The 17968-nt window shown below is 35.8% G+C and overlaps 2 protein-coding genes across 2 annotated transcripts; both read left to right on the top strand.

Annotated features, from left to right (window-relative positions):
- The first annotated feature begins 935 nt into the window (after window positions 1–935).
- LOC114247888 (plasminogen receptor (KT)) lies at window positions 936–8072 on the top strand. Its single transcript, XM_089736000.1, has 5 exons — window positions 936–999; window positions 1646–1770; window positions 1850–1980; window positions 2343–2452; window positions 5203–8072. The coding sequence occupies exons 2-5, from the start codon at window positions 1690–1692 to the stop codon at window positions 5337–5339; spliced, it is 459 nt and encodes a 152-aa protein (XP_089592126.1). The 5' UTR covers window positions 936–999; window positions 1646–1689; the 3' UTR covers window positions 5340–8072.
- Window positions 8073–9752: 1680 nt separating this feature from the next.
- Erk7 (Extracellularly regulated kinase 7) lies at window positions 9753–16938 on the top strand. Its single transcript, XM_028180951.2, has 8 exons — window positions 9753–9860; window positions 10156–10520; window positions 11212–11418; window positions 12491–12631; window positions 13114–13253; window positions 13914–14112; window positions 14534–14692; window positions 15130–16938. Exons 2-8 carry the CDS (start codon window positions 10204–10206, stop codon window positions 15560–15562), a joined length of 1596 nt encoding a protein of 531 aa, XP_028036752.2. The 5' UTR covers window positions 9753–9860; window positions 10156–10203; the 3' UTR covers window positions 15563–16938.
- The last annotated feature ends 1030 nt before the right edge of the window (window positions 16939–17968 follow it).

Genomic DNA, 17968 nt, shown 5'->3' with positions numbered 1-17968 from the left:
GATCCTGATATAGCATTATATACATCAACAACTACCTTAAAATTGGTCATAAAGTTGGAATTTGTCCCTAATCGCCCCATTTTACGGTAACGCAAGCTGCGATTTGGACAGCTGACATATTTCTTTGTTGATAAGTTTCTTTGTTGATTTTTTTTAGGTGTAGGTTTCATACTCCAGTGGCTTTATGACAATACTGTGCTATGAAAACTGACAAAGAGTGATACGAAATGCAATTCAATTCAATTCATTTGAATTTTTAATATGTTAGACTAGCGACCCGCCCTCGCTTCGCTTCGGAAACATTAAAACACAAATGAAACAAACAAAAAAAAATGTTCATCAGGGACAATGTCGGCTTCTAATGGAAAAAGAATTTTTCAAATCGGTCCAGTGGTTTCGGAGCCTATTCGAAACAAACAAGCAAACAAATCTTTCCTCTTTATAATATTAGTATAGAAAATTCAATGATGATGATGACTTTGGTTAATAAGCTATGGCTAATATACATTAGAGATTTAAGCTCGAAATATTCTCATAAAATTAGAACAAAACTAAAATAAAACAAACAAAATAAAACAATTTACAAGTTTTACTCCTCGCATTCCTACCAAAAACTAACAACAACAACAACGCAACCAACAAAGTTGATTTTAAAGATTTTTTACACGATAATGGATAAAAATAAAAGATTTCTTTAAAAAAAACTAACTATTTAATTTTAGAACAATAATTTTTGTACATCTGCGAAGACAAATTTTAGGGTATTTATCTTTTGGAATTTGTAACATTACTATTAAATTAATTTTTTTGCAGCTCTCAGTATACAATTTGTATCCGTAATAAATAAAACACTGCATTGGTTTACCTACCTACTCTGTAATCATGGCTATTTGTATTTGACAGTAAACCATAGATTATACACTTAATATATTAGAGACAGTAAACAGCTGATAGATCTAAAGAAAAGACGTAGGTATCTACATTAGATAGTCTAAATTATAGTCGGATTTTTAATTAGACGAAGCCAGCTGACAGTAGCTAATGTCACTTTGTGAAATAATGTTGCTATATTTAAAGTAATAGTGATGCGTTCAGTTCTCGTTCAATCACATAAATGAACAATGAGTGTGAAGAGTTACTCATTAATTTCAAACTATAAAAGAATATTATTTATATTTTACAATAAAATTGTATTAAAGTGATCCAATATAATAATATGTTACTAGTAGTATGTAACTACAATCAGTTTTTTTTATTTTCATTACCTATGTACCTATAATTGTTATATTTTATACATCTATAGTTTCAACTATATGATGCATTGGAAATAGGACAGTCTTACAAGCTTCCTCGCAATGTTTTTCTTAATGTTTAAAACACTCGGTATTCAGTACAGGTAGATACCATAGGAACATAATGTTTCGTCGAAAACTCGTTGGTATGTACAAAGCACGGCTAAAATTCGAACCCCATGCCCGATATCGGCAGTTCGGCACACTAACTATTCACTAGACAATCGAGGCAATTTCATTAATTCAGGAGTTTTTTCAATCGTTCACTTTGTCACAACACTATTTTTATTTCATCAAAAACTGACAACACAGTAAACGTCAGTTTACTTCGTCTAATAAAAAATCCGACTATACTCTTTTGTTTTGTCGGTCTATCGGAAACGTAAATAAAAGGATAATGGGTAATTTGTTCAGCGTCAGCATGGAAGAAAATTACAAAAGGAACCAAGAATTCTTGCAAACTGTAAACAAAGTCAAGGTATTTAATATTTTACTGCGATGGTGTCATTATTTATTTAAAGCTGTTACGGTGATACACCAGTGATTTATTGTTACAGATGGAGAGACAAATACAACTACAATATCAAATGCAAGAACGCCAAATGGCCTTGGAAATAGCTAAAAACAGAGACACATGTCTGTGGATTACTGCTTTTTATATAACGACCGCAACGGGATTGTTTACAGGGTAGGTACTTTCTTTTTTAACGTACTGGCTGTTTTTTTTTTTTCGTAGCTATACTTTTTGTTTCTTTGTGTTGGCCACATGATCAAAGTTATAAAGCCAAAATTGAAGTCAAAGAATAAAAAATTAGATTTACTTTATTTTATAAATTTTTGACTAAATTCAACCATGAAGTATATTTAACTCAATTTTTTTATATCTATTGTTGTAAATGTGCATATGAACTAGTAATAGCTCACCTCGTCATAAATGTCATTTCTCATGTATGTTGTTCTTGCCAGGAGAGTAGCCGAGCTGTTGCCTTCTAATATTTGGTAGCAAATTGATGACTTACCAAAAACTCCTATTTATTTAGCCAATAACAGTTTCAGAAGGACGAAAAGACAGTACCTACTGATGCCGCTTGTTCCGTTAACATTCATCACTTTGTACTACTGGGACCTTGCATATGGGAATAAAGTTCATAGGATTCGAAGTAAGTATACTTTTTTTAGAACAATATAAATTAGTTAAAATACAAGAAAGAAAGTGTAAAAAAACAGTAGATTTATTTAACATATATAAATTGCCGTGTCTGCTCCTGATCCTGTACTGCCAAAAAAAGGTAAATTAATGTAATTTAAAAATAATAAGAACACGTTTTACGTGCATGTAAATATTTGAAATTTAGTAAAAATTTATAGTTTTTATCCAGGTTTGATTTTTGTTTACTTACATTACAAGTCAAGCTAATAACAGAATCTTAAAAACAGGAATTTTCTGAGAAAATCGGCCCTATAGATTCTGGAGGACAATTTACCCAGCACTCACTACTGTACTCAGTAAAGGGTTACTTTAATAATAAATAATTAAAATTTTATTTGGGATAAAATAATTCAAAATTTACATTCAACAACCCAAAAGGTTTCTTGTGTTTTTTTATTAAATCTATGCAATAAAAAAACACAAGAAACCTTTCTGTTTACAGAAAAGTGAGCCCATTGTCCTTGGTGGTCACTTGGTAGCAATGCCTGTAGACATTAAAATGTGAATGCCTTTAGACATGAGATGTATCTACATCTAATTATGATTTTTTTTTATTTATTGCTTAGATGGGTGGATGAGCTCACAGCCCACCTGGTGTTAAGTGGTTACTGGAGCCCATAGACATCTAGAACGTAAATGCGCCACCCACCTTCAGATATAAGTTCTAAGGTCTCAAGTATAGTTAGTTACATGTTATGTTCTGATATAATGGCTGGATAGGCTGGATAATCTGTCACTAACCATGTAGTACCCTGAATCTGTTTGAACTCCGGATGGTTCATCAGTTGGTTTCTCCCTGTCCATAAAAAGTTAAAGAAAATGTAATAGATCTCAATTTGACGTTGCATGACTAGTAAAGTAATTTTAATAAATAAAACTTGGCACATTTGACCGTGATCTCAGATAAGGACAATCCTCACAATGCTGCAGTTTCAAAGAGAAAAAATTAAGTACAAGCTTGAGCTAATTAGCAACTTTGATTGACTGTTGGTAAATTTATCTGTGTGTTTGTAAATAATTACTCAAATTATCTGAAACCTTTATCATTATGAACTGTCGTATGAGGATATGTTATCTGAGTGTTCTAGAAGTTCATGGAACATATTCATTAAATAAACTGTATTATTTTAGTGACTTGTTTATATTTAGAAACTAGCTGACCCGGCAGACTTCGTAGTGCCTCAATCGTTAAATATAAGACCTAAACTTTTGTATAAAATAAACTTAAAACAAACAAAAGAAATCCGTCCGACATGGGACACATCAAAAGAAAAACAAAATTGTTATTTTTATTTACGTCCGAGCATTTTCATATTTATTTACCTTTTAAACCTCTGGACTTCCACAAATCATTCAAGACCAAAATTAGCCAAATCAGTCCAGCCGTTCTCGAGCTTTAGCAAGACTAACGAACAGCAGTTCATTTTTAAATATATATATATAGATTTCAGGTGCACAGGTATCAGTATTCTGTCTAGTTCTAACACAAAGCAGTCATGCATTCCAGTTTCAAGTGGAACAGTCTTAAATAATAATACAACAAAAACAATTAATACATAAATAATTGATATCTCAATCTCAAGTGTCAGAGTGGAAATTGGCTTTCGTATTGCGATATTGTGAACACAGAATGACACATAACCATAACTCAGTACACAGTTTTTTTTCCAAACATATTAAAATATGCTTTTCTGATTTAAAAATGTTTTTTCATGAACTGTTAATATTATTTTATGTATGTGATTCATAATTAACCACAAAACCAGAAAGAACCGTTGTGGTTTGAATTATTGATATGAATTACGTTTATTTTTTTCTAATTGACGATAAAAATTCAAGTACAAGTTGAATTATTATGGAATTGATGATAACAAAGATAGGGTTATGACTGTGTTGATTGTATGCCTCCAAAAATTTTAGTCGTGATTAAATAATGACATGCATACAAATCAGACCTAACTGTTTGATCTAGGTATTATTATATTATTGTGTGTCTTTCTCGGACCGAGGCTACCACATTAATCCACATTACCACATTAATTAATTATCGGTAGGCAGCGGCTTGGCTCTACCCCTGTTATTGCTGAAGTCCATGGGCGACGGTAACCATTCACCATCAGGTGGGTCGTATGCTCGTCTGCCTACAAGGGCAATAAAAATAAAAAAAACCAGTAGACACTGCCGAAGCGACCCGCTAAATGATCTCCCTGGACTCTGACCCGAATGTTCGAACCCAGATCGGGACAGAACCGGTATATGTAGGAGGGAAACCGCGTTTAAAACTGTAACCAGTCACACGGCCGTTGTGTTCCTACCTAAGCTGATAGCCTTGAGAGGCTATTTCAGCGTAACCTTAACTAGTAGGTGAGCTCACGGGGCTCAAACCTGACGACGTTGCTAACACGAACCCTAGCAAGGGCCGTGCTTTGCAGAATCTACCACCGGATCGGAAAGAAGATCCGGTGAAAAACTCAGTGGGCTGTGTCTGAGGGTTAATTTACTCGTCGAGCCCTTCGTCGCAAGCGACGGGTTCGATGACCGGTGCTTGAAGTACCTAAAAGCACTGTTAATGGATCGGGACGATCCATTAACAGACGATCCGAAATGACGTGAACACGGCCGGCCCAAGCACACCTGACTGATTGAGTCATCAGCGTAAAGAATAGTGCGGCTGGCTAAAACACTTTACTCTCGTTACAGTGGAGGCGGAACACGTAATGACGCACGAAGCTGAATCCTTGGAGTGGCCGTGCGGTCTGCCTTCTCCCTCCTCCATCGACCTCGGACGATTCGACGAGGAGGAAAAGAAGAGAATACATCCGCCCCTTCTTCTGTAAACATGGTTAAGTTTGACCCGTTTTGTGTGCCTTCATCTTTTTTTTAGGAAGGTATTTAACTAGACTTGTCAAATAATCTACGTTCTTGCTTGTTTTATTAATTAATAATAAGTTTTTCAGTGTAATGTAATATACAAAATAGCGGGTTGATTGTAATTTGTACGATACTCCATAGCTGTTGGTGTATACTAGTCTCACATTAAAAACGTAAGCGAAATCTTAGAATACATGTACCTGACCTTCTCATTTATGATTTAAGCTTAAAACATATTGTGTATTTTAATTGTTTTTTTTTTTATTTTTTTTTTATTTTTTAAATGAATTAATTTGTTTCTAAGACAATATTTTGAAAGGGGAGTTTATATAAATAAAGAGCTCTGTGTGCTTAGTGCGAGTTTTTTAACGTTCTCGATAGCGTAAAAGTTAACTAATATTTGTAGGGAATAGGATCGATTGCCTACGTTTGCCGCTAGGGGCGCTGTTCCAACTGCATACAAAATTCGGTTAACTTTTACGCTATCGAGAACGTTAAAAAACTCGCACTGAGCACACTGGCTAGGTTAGGTTGTGTTGGGCGATTATGCACCCTATAGAAATGAGAACAAAGATTGGATTAATAAACAGCGTTATACAGGGTGTGTAGAGAACGTTTCCGCGGCTGATATTTTTGTACAGTATAAATCTAATGAAAATGAAATAAGCAAAGACCAAATTCCTATTTTTTTTTTGTTTTTATTGATTCGTAGTAGTAAAGTAGTAACATTAGACTTTTTTATTCAATAATTTGACCAAATTTTGCTATGTAAAACTTTTTTTTTTCAGAAAAAAAATTACAAAATAAAATAAATGTAGTTCAGCAAATGAATCTAAATCTTGAGGCATTAATGATTACGGTCGAATTTCGTACACCGAAAGCGTAAATACATGTACGCATGTACATTGTCGGTACGGAGAGCTCATGTTGCCTGGAACCGCAATGTAACACATGGCAGGCGCGTCCTCCGTGGGTCATCTTATATTGCACTAGCTTCGCTAGGCATTTAAAATTAACACTGTTACTTCTCACCCCCACAAAGATTCTCATCATTAACGCCCCCACAACTGGTGTAGGGAGGCCAACACTCATATCAATATTAGCCTATCCATTAAGTACATGTATTTTTTACATGGATACCAAGTTTCAAGTCAATCGGATGCACGGTTCAGTAGTTATAACGGAACATCCGTAAAAACCACTGTATATTAGTATAGATTTCATTGAGGGCAATATATAAGGTCTTATTTTTCCAAAGTTAATTGTTTTAAAATTGTCCTGTTATATTATTACTAAATCGTTTTTGAGTTCGGTTCCAAATACATCCTGTATAATGTATAAAAAAACCCATAAAAAAAGAAAAGACGGAGAATGGTAACGCGAACCAACAAACTCACAATATAATTCTGTCACACTAATCGGGAACTCTTAAACAAAATATTGTCTTCTAAGAGACCTAAACGATTCAAATATTAAAATGTGTAGTGGATAGTGTGTAATTAATTAAAGTGATTTAATCAAGTTGTAATCAAAACATAATGCTTCGAATTTTGATAAATTTGTTTTTAACAATTCTAACGCCAAACTAATTTTTATTAAAGTTTAATTTAGCTTTTATTATTTTATATTCACTATTTATGTACATATGAAGTTTCGAATATTTTACAGACTTCGGATCGTTTCAGTCAGTTAGCTTTTAAAATCCCATTCCAATACAAATATTTATGTACGTATTTTATAATTTTTTTTAACTTGTGTAATTTATTTTGTGATTTTTTTCGCGCCACTACGCAATGACAGATACTTTAAGTGACAGTTACGAAAACGTCAAAAACGCCACGTTTTATTGTTTTTTAAATGTACTATTATTTGTCTGTAGAATTATTTTTATAAAGAACTATAGAATCTCAGCCACGATTCTCTTTGTCGTAAATATATCAACGCATTAAGTCTTTTCTCAGTTTCGCACGTTAACCATCGTGAGTTGAAAGCATTATTCTAGTACAACTGGATAATTGAATATGCAATTTCGAAAAGGGCACATGTCGCATATTTTGTCAAATACGTTTTTTTTATATACATGTAGTTTTGAGGCTTACCTACATCCATTTTATAATAATTCCAGTAATTTTCAATTGCTAAATAACACTAAAATTAATCTCGAAAGTTAATATTTTAAATTTTACACTGCTTTAGAAAATAATCAGTTTTTTTTTCATTTCCTGAACATTTTACATTTTCAGAGATGTGCCCTTTTCGAAATTGCATATTCAATTAAAGTTTGGGAAAAAAAGGCGTAGGTAATAAAAATGACATCACAAAGTAATATTAGCGCAGTCAATCACTAATTAACCGAAGGATTTTGCATTTATTTTTTATGTACTTAAGCGGTAACGTTGATTATTTTTAAATGCCATTCCGTTTTACAAACGATTTTTTTAAAGTTTTTTTTTTTTAATCTTCATAAACGCTGTTATATTTTTTTATTAAGCTGTTTTAATTTGCATTCCTTGTTGATGTATCTTCATGTTCGTGTTGAAATACAAGTTTATTGAAAGTTTAAAGTTTTGATATTCGAAGGTATGTTTATTAATAATTTTTTTTACAAAAAATATTAATTATGAAACGAAAGTATTAAAGGGGCAAATAAAAATCTATATTTCTTGTTATTAACTCTTAATAAATGTGTGTTCAATTTGTGTGTGCGTTTTTAATTAATCCTAAAAAATTTAGTCACTCACAGCTTACATATTGTTTAGTATAAACGAGCGACGTAATGGCGGATAATAGGTACGATTGGCAAAGGAAAAATATTGCCATGTTTTTTTTTTATTTATTTTTTATTGCTTAGATGGGTGGACGAGCTCACAGCCCATCTGGTGTTAAGTGGTTACTGGAGCCCATAGACATCCACAACGTAAATGCGCCGCCCACCTTGAGATATAAGTTCTAAGGCCTCAGTATAGTTACAACGGCTGCCCCACCCTTCAAACCGAAACGCATTACTGCTTCACGGCAGAAATAGGCAGGGCGGTGGTACCCACCCGCGCGGACTCACAAGAGGTCCTACCACCAGTAAATGTGTTGTTGTTGTTGTGGTTTTAAATGTGTTTTTAAAACTGATAAACTAGCTCACGTTGCACCCGGTTTTAAGTGCTTAAAAAAATACCGCCTTGAAACACAAGGCCCAAATCTCAATTTTAAAGCATAATCCCACTCTTCAAAGCAGAAAACATTACTATTTCGCTTCAGAAATAGGCAGAGTGGTGATCACAAAAGGCTTTACCACCGCCACCAGTGATTACAAAAATTACATTTTGATGTAAAATTACATGATATTTCTTTATCGTTAAACTCATTTGAGAATTTGTGTTATGTATGTATTTTATTAGACAATTTCCTATTTGCGGGATTCGAACACTGTCACAGTTGTATTGTTCGTTAAGAGTGCACCGGTCGTCTTATCCTTCAGGCCACGACAACTTAAATTTTGAAGTTATAGACGCCTTAAATATTTCGTGGATTGCCAATAATATTCACAGTATGGAATAAGCACTAGGTCACTGTACCAGAGAAGTGCTTTATGCAAGACGATGAAGCGAGGTCTCAAAGTCGCCAATAGCTTGGCTCCGTCTTTATTTTTTCAGCAAGCGCGCCATAAGTGGATTTTCTAGAAATAACGGTAGGCAATAAAAATATGGCATTTATAATAAGAAATAATGAAATTAAGCACCATAACAGTACTGTAGCTCGAAGCAATATTATTTTTTATTAATATTTCCTATTTACGCGGAAAATGAGAAAATTGTTAAAAATTCTAACATCTATTCACATAAGCTTAAACAACCTACTTTTTTACTGGTGGTAGGACCTCTTATAAGTCCGCACCGGCTAGGCACCACCACCCCGCCTATTTCTGCCGTGAAGCAGTAATGCGTTTCGGTTTGAAGGGTGGGGCAGCCGTTGTAACCATACTGAGACCTTAGAACTTATATCCCAAGGTGGGTGGCACATTCACGTCGTAGATGTCTATGGGCTCCAGTAACCACTTAACACCAGGTGGGCTGTGAGCTCGTCCACCCATCTAAGCAATAAATAAAATAAAAATTTGAAATTGAGAAAATTGGCAACATCGATTCAAATAAGTTTAACCACCCTACTTTCGCAGCCACGCAATCTAATTCGTTTGTATCGAATTAAATCACCCACAACACACTAAACAGCTGAAATTATTCATAAAAAACTATGTCATTATGTCAAGAACATCGATTAATACAGTCTGCTATCGATTTAACAATCACAATGATACGTACCTAGTTGTCAATCACCGTTGGCATGGCAACGGCTTTTTGTTTGTAACCTGTAAACAAATGAAACTCAACTGTCAAGCCGTACGTGGACGGGGCCGTGTAATCTCCAATTCATAAAAGCAAATTTACATTAAAATACTGCAAAAAATGAACTGTGATACATAGTTTTTGTATATTGTAAGTAGATGTTACCTTTGTTATCCGTAAAACTCGATTTAAAATCACGAAATACGAATTAAAAAAAATGAAATAGAAATAAAAATCATTAAAAACTATCGATTTATTTGTGTTGCTTAGCGTATGTAGGTACAGAGAGACGATATTTTACAACGATTAAACATCACGTGTAATTTGTATTATTCAAATTAGGTCGAAGCGGCGATAGAAATTTGCATTTTCATCATAAATTCGATTCGGCGATGTCTCGAAGCTATTAATTTTAATATCGATTTCGTGAAATTTTGAATTTCAGAATGTTCGCGTGCAGAGGCGAGTCTAAACGTTTTGTTGTTACACGCAAATGAATCAGAACCAGAAAAGAGATGACAAGAAGAAGGACGGACATAAGCATCAACAGAAAAAGAGCTCGGAAAAAAATATGTCCGAAATAGATGAGCACATATTAAAGAGATTCGAAATTAAAAAGAGATTGGGCAAAGGGGCCTACGGGATTGTTTGGAAGGCTGTCGACAAGAAAACCAAAGACGTGGTCGCAATAAAAAAGATATTTGACGCGTTCAGAAACCAGACCGACGCTCAGAGGACGTTCCGGGAGATTATATTCTTGCAATCGTTCAGAAATCACCCGAACATCGTTAAACTACACAGCATACATAGGTGAGATAGAGATATTTGTTATTGACAATTATCTATGACTGGCGATCGTATATTATTTCATATTTTGTCGTGGCCTAAAGGATAAGAGGTCCGGTACATTCGTATGTAGCGATGCACCGGTGTTCGAATCCCGCCGGCAGGTACCAATTTTTCTAATGAAATATGTACGTAACAAATATTTACGGTTGACTTTCACGGCGAAGGAATAACATCGTGTAATAAAAATCAAACCCGCAAAATTATAATTTGCGTAATTTCTGGTGGTAGGACGTATTGTGAGTCCGCGCGGGTAGGTACCGCTACCCTGCCTATTTCTGTCGTGAAGCAGTAATATGTTTCGCTTGTAGTAATATGCACCTACCCGTGCGGACTCACAAGAGGTCCTACCACCAGTAATTACGCAAATTATAATTTTGCGGGTTTCATTTTTATTACACGATGTTATTCCTTCACCGTGGAAGTCAATCGCGAACATTTGTTAAGTACGTATTTCATTAGAAAAATTGGTACCCGCCTGGGATTCGAACACCGGTGCATCGCTCAACACGAATGCACCGGACGTCTTATCCTTTAGGCCACGACGACACGTAAAATGCACGCTGTTTGACCGGAGAAAGAGATTGAGAAGGAATACTCCTTGCGACGCCCAGCCGTCAGTTACGACAATTGATTGTCCTATTCATATTTGTAGAGCTCTGAACAACAACGACATATATCTGGGATTCGAATACATGGAAACGGACCTGCATAACGTCATCAAACGCGGCAACATACTGAAAGACATCCACAAACGGTACATAATGTATCAAATGCTTAAAGCGACGAAGTACATACACTCTGGGAACGTGATACATCGCGACCAAAAGCCCAGTAACGTGTTAATAGACAGCGCTTGTAGGTGAGTTGTGTTTGTAGAACGACTTCAAAGAACAAAAAGTTAATTTCTGAATCAGACTGTATCTTATACCTTTAAACGAGCAATTCTTGTATATTAATATATATGTATATAATCTGAATCTCGGAAACGGCTCGAACGATTTTCATAAAATTTAGTATACAGGCGATTTCGGGGGCGATAAATCGATCTAGCTACGATTTATTTTCAGAAAATATTGTTTTATTCGTGTTTTCAATAATCAACTCTTCCCGACATCTATTGGCGAATAATAATACTATTTTTCTTAATTGAGGGCAACTAACCGCTTTAAAGACACAACAAGATGGAGTTATCAAAAAAAAAACCAAGCAAAGCTCGGTCATCGTCTAGTTTTTATAAAGGGTGTTTGTTTTTCTAGATTTTGATTGTTAGTTTTTCTCTGAAACGTGTGGTCATTTTCGTAAGATTTGACTAGCCATTTTTGCTTTATCCGTAACATTCTTGTATTGTTTTGTTTGTTTGTTGTTAGTTGACTTTGACTACATTTTTGATATTCTGATTTTATTAAGTTGAAGTCGATTTTCTTTTTTGTTATTTATGATCGACACTGAAAAATTTGGCACTAAAGAGTATGCTACAAATTCACACATATTAATTAGGCTGTGGGTTCGTTTCCCACAATGGGCAAGCATTCGTGTGATAACAGTTTTTTTGTAGGTAGTTTAATATGTATTTATTTAAACGTATATAAGTATGTACATCAGTCTTCGGTTCCCATAATACAGAGAAACCTAGTTTAGGGTCAGGGGGCTTAGTGCGAGTTTTTTAACGTTCTCGATAGCGTAAAAGTTAACTCAAATTTGTATGGAGTTGGAACGTTTGCGTACGTTTACCGCTAGGGGCGCTGTTCATACAAATTATAGTTAACTTTTACGCTATAGAGAACGTTAAAAAAATCGCACTACGAACACAGATGCCCATTTGTGGCATGTAGCAGTATGGTGGTGGGAGGGGTGGTCATGGATCTTCCCACATATCCACACACGGTCTGTCACCACCGTCTTGTTATATTCAAATAATTATTGTTATCCAGAGTGAAGTTGGCAGATTTCGGTCTGGCTCGCTCAGTCTCTAGTGTGTACTCTGGCGGAGAAGATGGCGCAGATCCTTGTCTGACTGATTACGTCGCCACGCGCTGGTACCGAGCCCCGGAGATACTTATAGCTAGCAAGAAGTAAGTATATTAAATGACACACTAAATCGTAACGTTACAATTTGCAGATATTAAGGAATAGATGAAAGTCGGGAAAAATTTGATTCGCACTGGCAACATTTATAAGATAGGCTTCGAGGGATAAAATAATCAGTAGTTATAAATATTTTATGGGCAGATATGAGTAGAAGGGTTATTTTGATAATATTCTGAAAAGCACCCCATGCGTTTTTTACAATAAAATCATTTTTTCTTACACTATTTTTAATTTAAATTTCTTAAAATTTATTTTCAATTTTTTAGTTGGATTTTCTATAAAAGCGTATTTTGTTGGAACTTGTAAATAAAAATGCGGGATTACTTGAAAATTTTATTTAGTAGAATTTACTAATTTTTTTGGCGTATTTCATCTAATCGTTAACAGATGCTTCTAGAATCGACAGCGTTCCGCCATCTTGTATTACTACAGATAATACTAATAAGAACGTATGTAATATTATCAGTTACACAAAAGGAATCGACATGTGGTCCCTTGGTTGTATCCTGGCTGAGATGCTGGTTGGGGAGCCTCTGTTTCCCGGGACATCGACCGTCAATCAAATTGAGAGGATCATGGCGACACTCCCGAGGCCATCGAACGAAGGTGAGCAACAGAATTTTCATTTTTTTATTGCTTAAATAGGGGGAACAGCTCACGGCCCACCTGGTGTTAAGTGGCCACCGGAGCCTGGTCACATAAAACGTATGTACGTCAGTCTCTGGTAAGGATAACACAGGGAATCTTAGTTTGAGGCCGGATGATCGTGTGTTATTAGTTTTTTTTTTTCTTATATGGGTGGACGAGCTCACAGCCCACCTGGTGTTAAGTGGTTACTGGAGCCCATAGACATCTATGACGTAAGTGCCACCACTCACCTCCAGATATAAGTTCTAAGGTCTCAGTATAGTTACAACGGCTACCCCACCCTTCAAACCGAAACGCATTACTGCTTCATGGCGGAAATAGGCGGGGTGGTGGCACCTACCCTTGCAGACCTACTATCAGTAATTACGCAAATTATAATTTTGCGGGTTTAATTTTTATTACACGATGTTATTACTTCACCGTGGAAGTTAATCGTGAACATTTGTTGAGTACGTATTTCATTAGAAAAATTGGTACCGGCCTGGGATTCGAACACTGGTGCATCGCTCAACACGGATGCACCGGGCATCTTATCCCTTAGACCACGACGACTAAAAGCTCTGTTGAGCGACTTGAAGCTCTGTTCTAAAATATCTTCTATCTCGTTTCCCCTCGAAGACATAACAGCCGTATGCAGTGGCTACGGATCGGCTTTGATACGAGAACAGGCGTCACATAACGGAGGGGGCGGTTCGTTGGCCACGAGACTGGCGTGCACCCCTCGCGACGCTTCCGACCTGGTCCAGAAGCTGCTGGTCTTCAATCCTGCGAAGAGGCTAAGCGCTGAAGTAGCTCTCAATCACGAATACGTCTCCAAGTAGGTGTATTTCAAAACTAATCATATTTTAATTTTAAACTGATATTTATAAAATGAATGAGAAATTACAAGATGAGAACCTTCATTTTTATTGCTTAGATGAGTAGACGAGCTCACGGCCCGTCTGGTGTTAAGTAGTTACTGGAGCCCATAGATAACGTAAATACCGCCACCCACCTTGAGATATGAGTTCTAAGGTCAAACTTTTAAGAGTACAACGGCTGCCCCACACTTCAAACCGAAACGCATTACTGCTTCACGACAGAAATAGCCAGGGCGGTGGTATTCACAAGTGTTATCAATAGCCGTGCAGTTTGACAAAACTCCGTACCAGCAAGGAAACTTCGATAACTTTACTTATTTTTTTATTATTGGAAATAGAATTTGATTGGAAACATTAAAATACTGGTTCGCTCTCCAGGTTTCATCGCGAAAGAGACGAGCCCACCCTTCCGTCAGATGTGCTACTGCCCTTGAGAGACGACAAACAGATGTCAGTGGACGACTACAGGAATAAACTGTACAGCATCATGGCCAAGAGTTCGAGCAGCAATGGACACGCCAAGAAGCATTTTTCGGGGTATGAGGATATTTTTAAAATATTCGAAGTTCATTGCGTGTTGACCGCTATTCGATTAGCTGCAATACGTTTTTATTTTATTTATTATTTCTAGTGTGGGTAGTCCATAAAAAAGTAGTAATTAAAAATGAATTGCTGTTCGTTAGTCTCGCTAAAACTCGAGAACGGCTGGACCGATTTGGCTGATTTTGGTCTTGAATTATTTGTGGAAGTCCAGAGAAGGTTTAAAAGGTAGATAAATAAGAAATGCTCGGAATTAAATAAAAATAACAATTTTGTTTTCCCTTTGATGTGTCCCCCGTCGGACGGATTCCTTTTGTTTGTTTTAAGTTTATTTTATACGAAAGTTTAGGTCTTATATTTATCGATTGAGGCACTACGAAGTCTGCCGGGTCAGCTATTAGTTAAATTAATAATTCTCAATTGCTTTGACTTAGGAACAAAACCTACCCTCAACCGTCAACGATGAAAGGCAGCAAGAGCGTTCAAGACGCGGAATTTTCTAGAACAAGTACGAAAGCTAAGCTGAGCGCGTCAGCCGAACAGTCTAGAACGAAATCGAAGCCAGAGCGATCGCTCAAAGAGTTCAGATCCGAGCAGACCGTCACTAAGCCCCTGAAGGCGTTAAGGCCGTACGAGAATCGAAGCTTCTGGAACGAGCCCAACTGCCAAGGCGATTATTTCCAGACTCTGCCGCGTCAGAGCCCCTCGGAGACCAGGGTCGTCGAGGCCAAGAGCACGCAGCAGCGCAGGAATTCGACCTCGTTTTCGACCGTGACGATAGGCGACGCCGATTATTGCGTCAGCAGACACAAGCACGGCGTCATCACGGCCAGCGCTCTCATGGACCTGAGGAGTAGCATACGTTGAGCCTGAACATATTATTATTTTATTATTATTTTAGTGTTCTCCGCAGCGATCACCGGTCATCATCATCATCATCATCTTGGTTCGTTTTCGTGACTGTTATAACACTTTAAAATTTCGATTTGATTTTGCTACTTCAAAAGCAAGTTGGTGTTCTTCAATAGTTTATTTTCTTATATATATATATTTCTTCTGTATGTCGGTTTGTCACTGAACTCCTCCTAAACGGCTGGACCGATTTGAACGATTTTTTTTTTTTTTTTGTATGCGTTTGGGTAGCCTGGACGGTCTAGATCAGGGGTTCGATAACGCGGCGCCCGCGATTGATTTTTAATGCGCCCTCACTGGACTAATGTAAATGTATGATAGCCAGAGCGATTTACTTACTCTTGTCAAACGGCGATATACAGCAAGTAGTCAGTTGAATTTAGGATTGTGCATAGATTAGCAGTTTGCTAACCTTGAGCGTATCTAATGACACGCACCTTTTTTTTTTGTTAGTGTGTGATCGTATTCCGAATAGACCACGCGTAGACCGTGCATTTAAGACTACCAAGTAATCCGAAATAATTATTTTCTTTCAATACCGAACAAAGCTTAATGACTCACATTTAGATAACTGTTTAAAGACCGGGAACTCTAAATATATCTCCAGTTATAAGAAATTAGCTGAAAATATGGACGCCCAAGTTTCACACTGAATTATATGTATCATTATGTATGACACCAACAAAATAAAGTTATAAAAAAACTGTTTTTTTTCAATGCCTATTTATACCTGTTATCTGTAAAATATGCGCCCTCGGTGGTTTTCAAATTCAGTATTGCGCCCTTAAGGATAAACAGGTCGCCGACCCCTGGTCTAGATTCAGAAATCAGCCCGCTAGATGGCGTTGCAGTCAGTATCTAGATTATTTATCTTTCCTGGAAATAAATTATACGGCAACACAACGTTTGCCTTGTCATCTAGTTTTATATTTTTCCATGAAGTTTTATTGTGTTTAATTTGATTTGTGATCATAGCGAATATATTATATAGTTAAAATACATAGTGAGAGTTCTTGTTTGTGTGAGTGAGACGGTGACGTCAATGATTAAAGCATGTGTAGTAATATTTTTGTTTTCATATTTAGAACTTTATTCTTTGAACGTGTACTGGGATTTGAATCTCTCGATAAATACTTATATTGTATATGGCGATGAATCGTATTTCTATTTGCTTAATTTTCTTTCTAGTCTATAAAAGGTGTGATTTGTTTGATTTGTTTTAAAAACTTTGGTAAAATGTTGCAATTGTTTTTGCTATCTTTCGATGAATTGGTGCCTCATATCGCAATTTAGAGTTGAAGTGTTTTAATTAAAAGTTTAATGAAGATTAATGAGGAAGGTTAATGAGTTTTATTGCTTTGAGATAAAATGTAATATATATGTATAAATAAATATGTAAATAATATATGTATATATAAATGTAATATATATATCAGTTTAATTAAATTTTGGTTAGAAAACAACAAAGTACACTTTCGTTCTCTTTTATTTAACTCAAGCGCATAATTCAAACTTTTTTATTATTATCTTAAGGTATGCGCTTTAAGGCTTAAAATCAAAATTGAAGAATTACAATTTTTCAATAACATTTTTTGGGTTTACCAAAAAACAAGAATTTTTGATTATGAATTAAGCCATTTCAATTCTAAAGGTGCGATCCACAGTCAGTTGGGAATATGTAAATATTATCTATGGTCCACAAAATTGAAAGGATCACGAATAACATCATGAAATCTGTCGTTAGTCTTGTATATTAAAATATTAAAACTGAATAAACAAAATACATTGTCAAAACACTGCCAATTTATCTAAAGGTAATAACTTATTAATAAACTTAGTAGGATCTAAATTAGATCGTTAGTTACACTCCGTACAATGTCACACACACACACACACACACCGTTCGATGTCTGTGCGCTTAGTGCGAGTTTTTTAACGTTCTCGATAGCGTAAAAGTTAAATCAAATTTGTATGGAATGGGATAGTTTGCGTCCGTTTGCCGCTAGGGGCGCTGTTCCAACTGCATACAAATTTGAGTTACTTTTACGCTATCTAGGACGTTAAAAAACTCGCACTAAGCACACTGATTAATTCTACAGATATAAGTAGGTTCACAGATAATAAAGCGCAAAGACCGCCAGTTAGACTAGTTTAATAAAATGTATAGAATTTCACGTGGTCTTGTGCGTCCACGTTTGCCTAAAATAGTTTTCTTTGAAATTGTCTTTATTTTCCACTGTAAACATTGAGAAACATGATTTAAACGCACGTGTGTGTTACCATATGTCACAATGACGTATGTCAGGTTGACGGCTGTCAAATTTATTTGGTCTATGGTGTGCCTTAGTTTTATTCAATTGT

Source organism: Bombyx mandarina, chromosome 20, assembly GCF_030267445.1.
Source record: "Bombyx mandarina strain Sakado chromosome 20, ASM3026744v2".
NCBI classification, from domain to species: domain Eukaryota; kingdom Metazoa; phylum Arthropoda; class Insecta; order Lepidoptera; family Bombycidae; genus Bombyx; species Bombyx mandarina.
The sequence above is the reverse complement of the archived record's forward strand: the minus strand, read 5'-3'. Positions and strand labels throughout refer to the sequence as shown.

Bases quoted from the DNA above. Each gene is read 5' to 3' on its own strand.
- LOC114247888 (XM_089736000.1), top strand. From the start codon at position 1,690: ATGGGTAATTTGTTCAGCGTCAGCATGGAAGAAAATTACAAAAGGAAC. The intron at 1,771-1,849 runs GTATTTAATATT...TTATTGTTACAG, and splicing joins AAACTGTAAACAAAGTCAAG to ATGGAGAGACAAATACAACT. The intron at 2,453-5,202 runs GTAAGTATACTT...CTCTCGTTACAG, and splicing joins TAAAGTTCATAGGATTCGAA to TGGAGGCGGAACACGTAATG.
- Erk7 (XM_028180951.2), top strand. From the start codon at position 10,204: ATGAATCAGAACCAGAAAAGAGATGACAAGAAGAAGGACGGACATAAG. The intron at 11,419-12,490 runs GTGAGTTGTGTT...ATTGTTATCCAG, and splicing joins TTAATAGACAGCGCTTGTAG to AGTGAAGTTGGCAGATTTCG. The intron at 12,632-13,113 runs GTAAGTATATTA...TAATATTATCAG, and splicing joins ATACTTATAGCTAGCAAGAA to TTACACAAAAGGAATCGACA.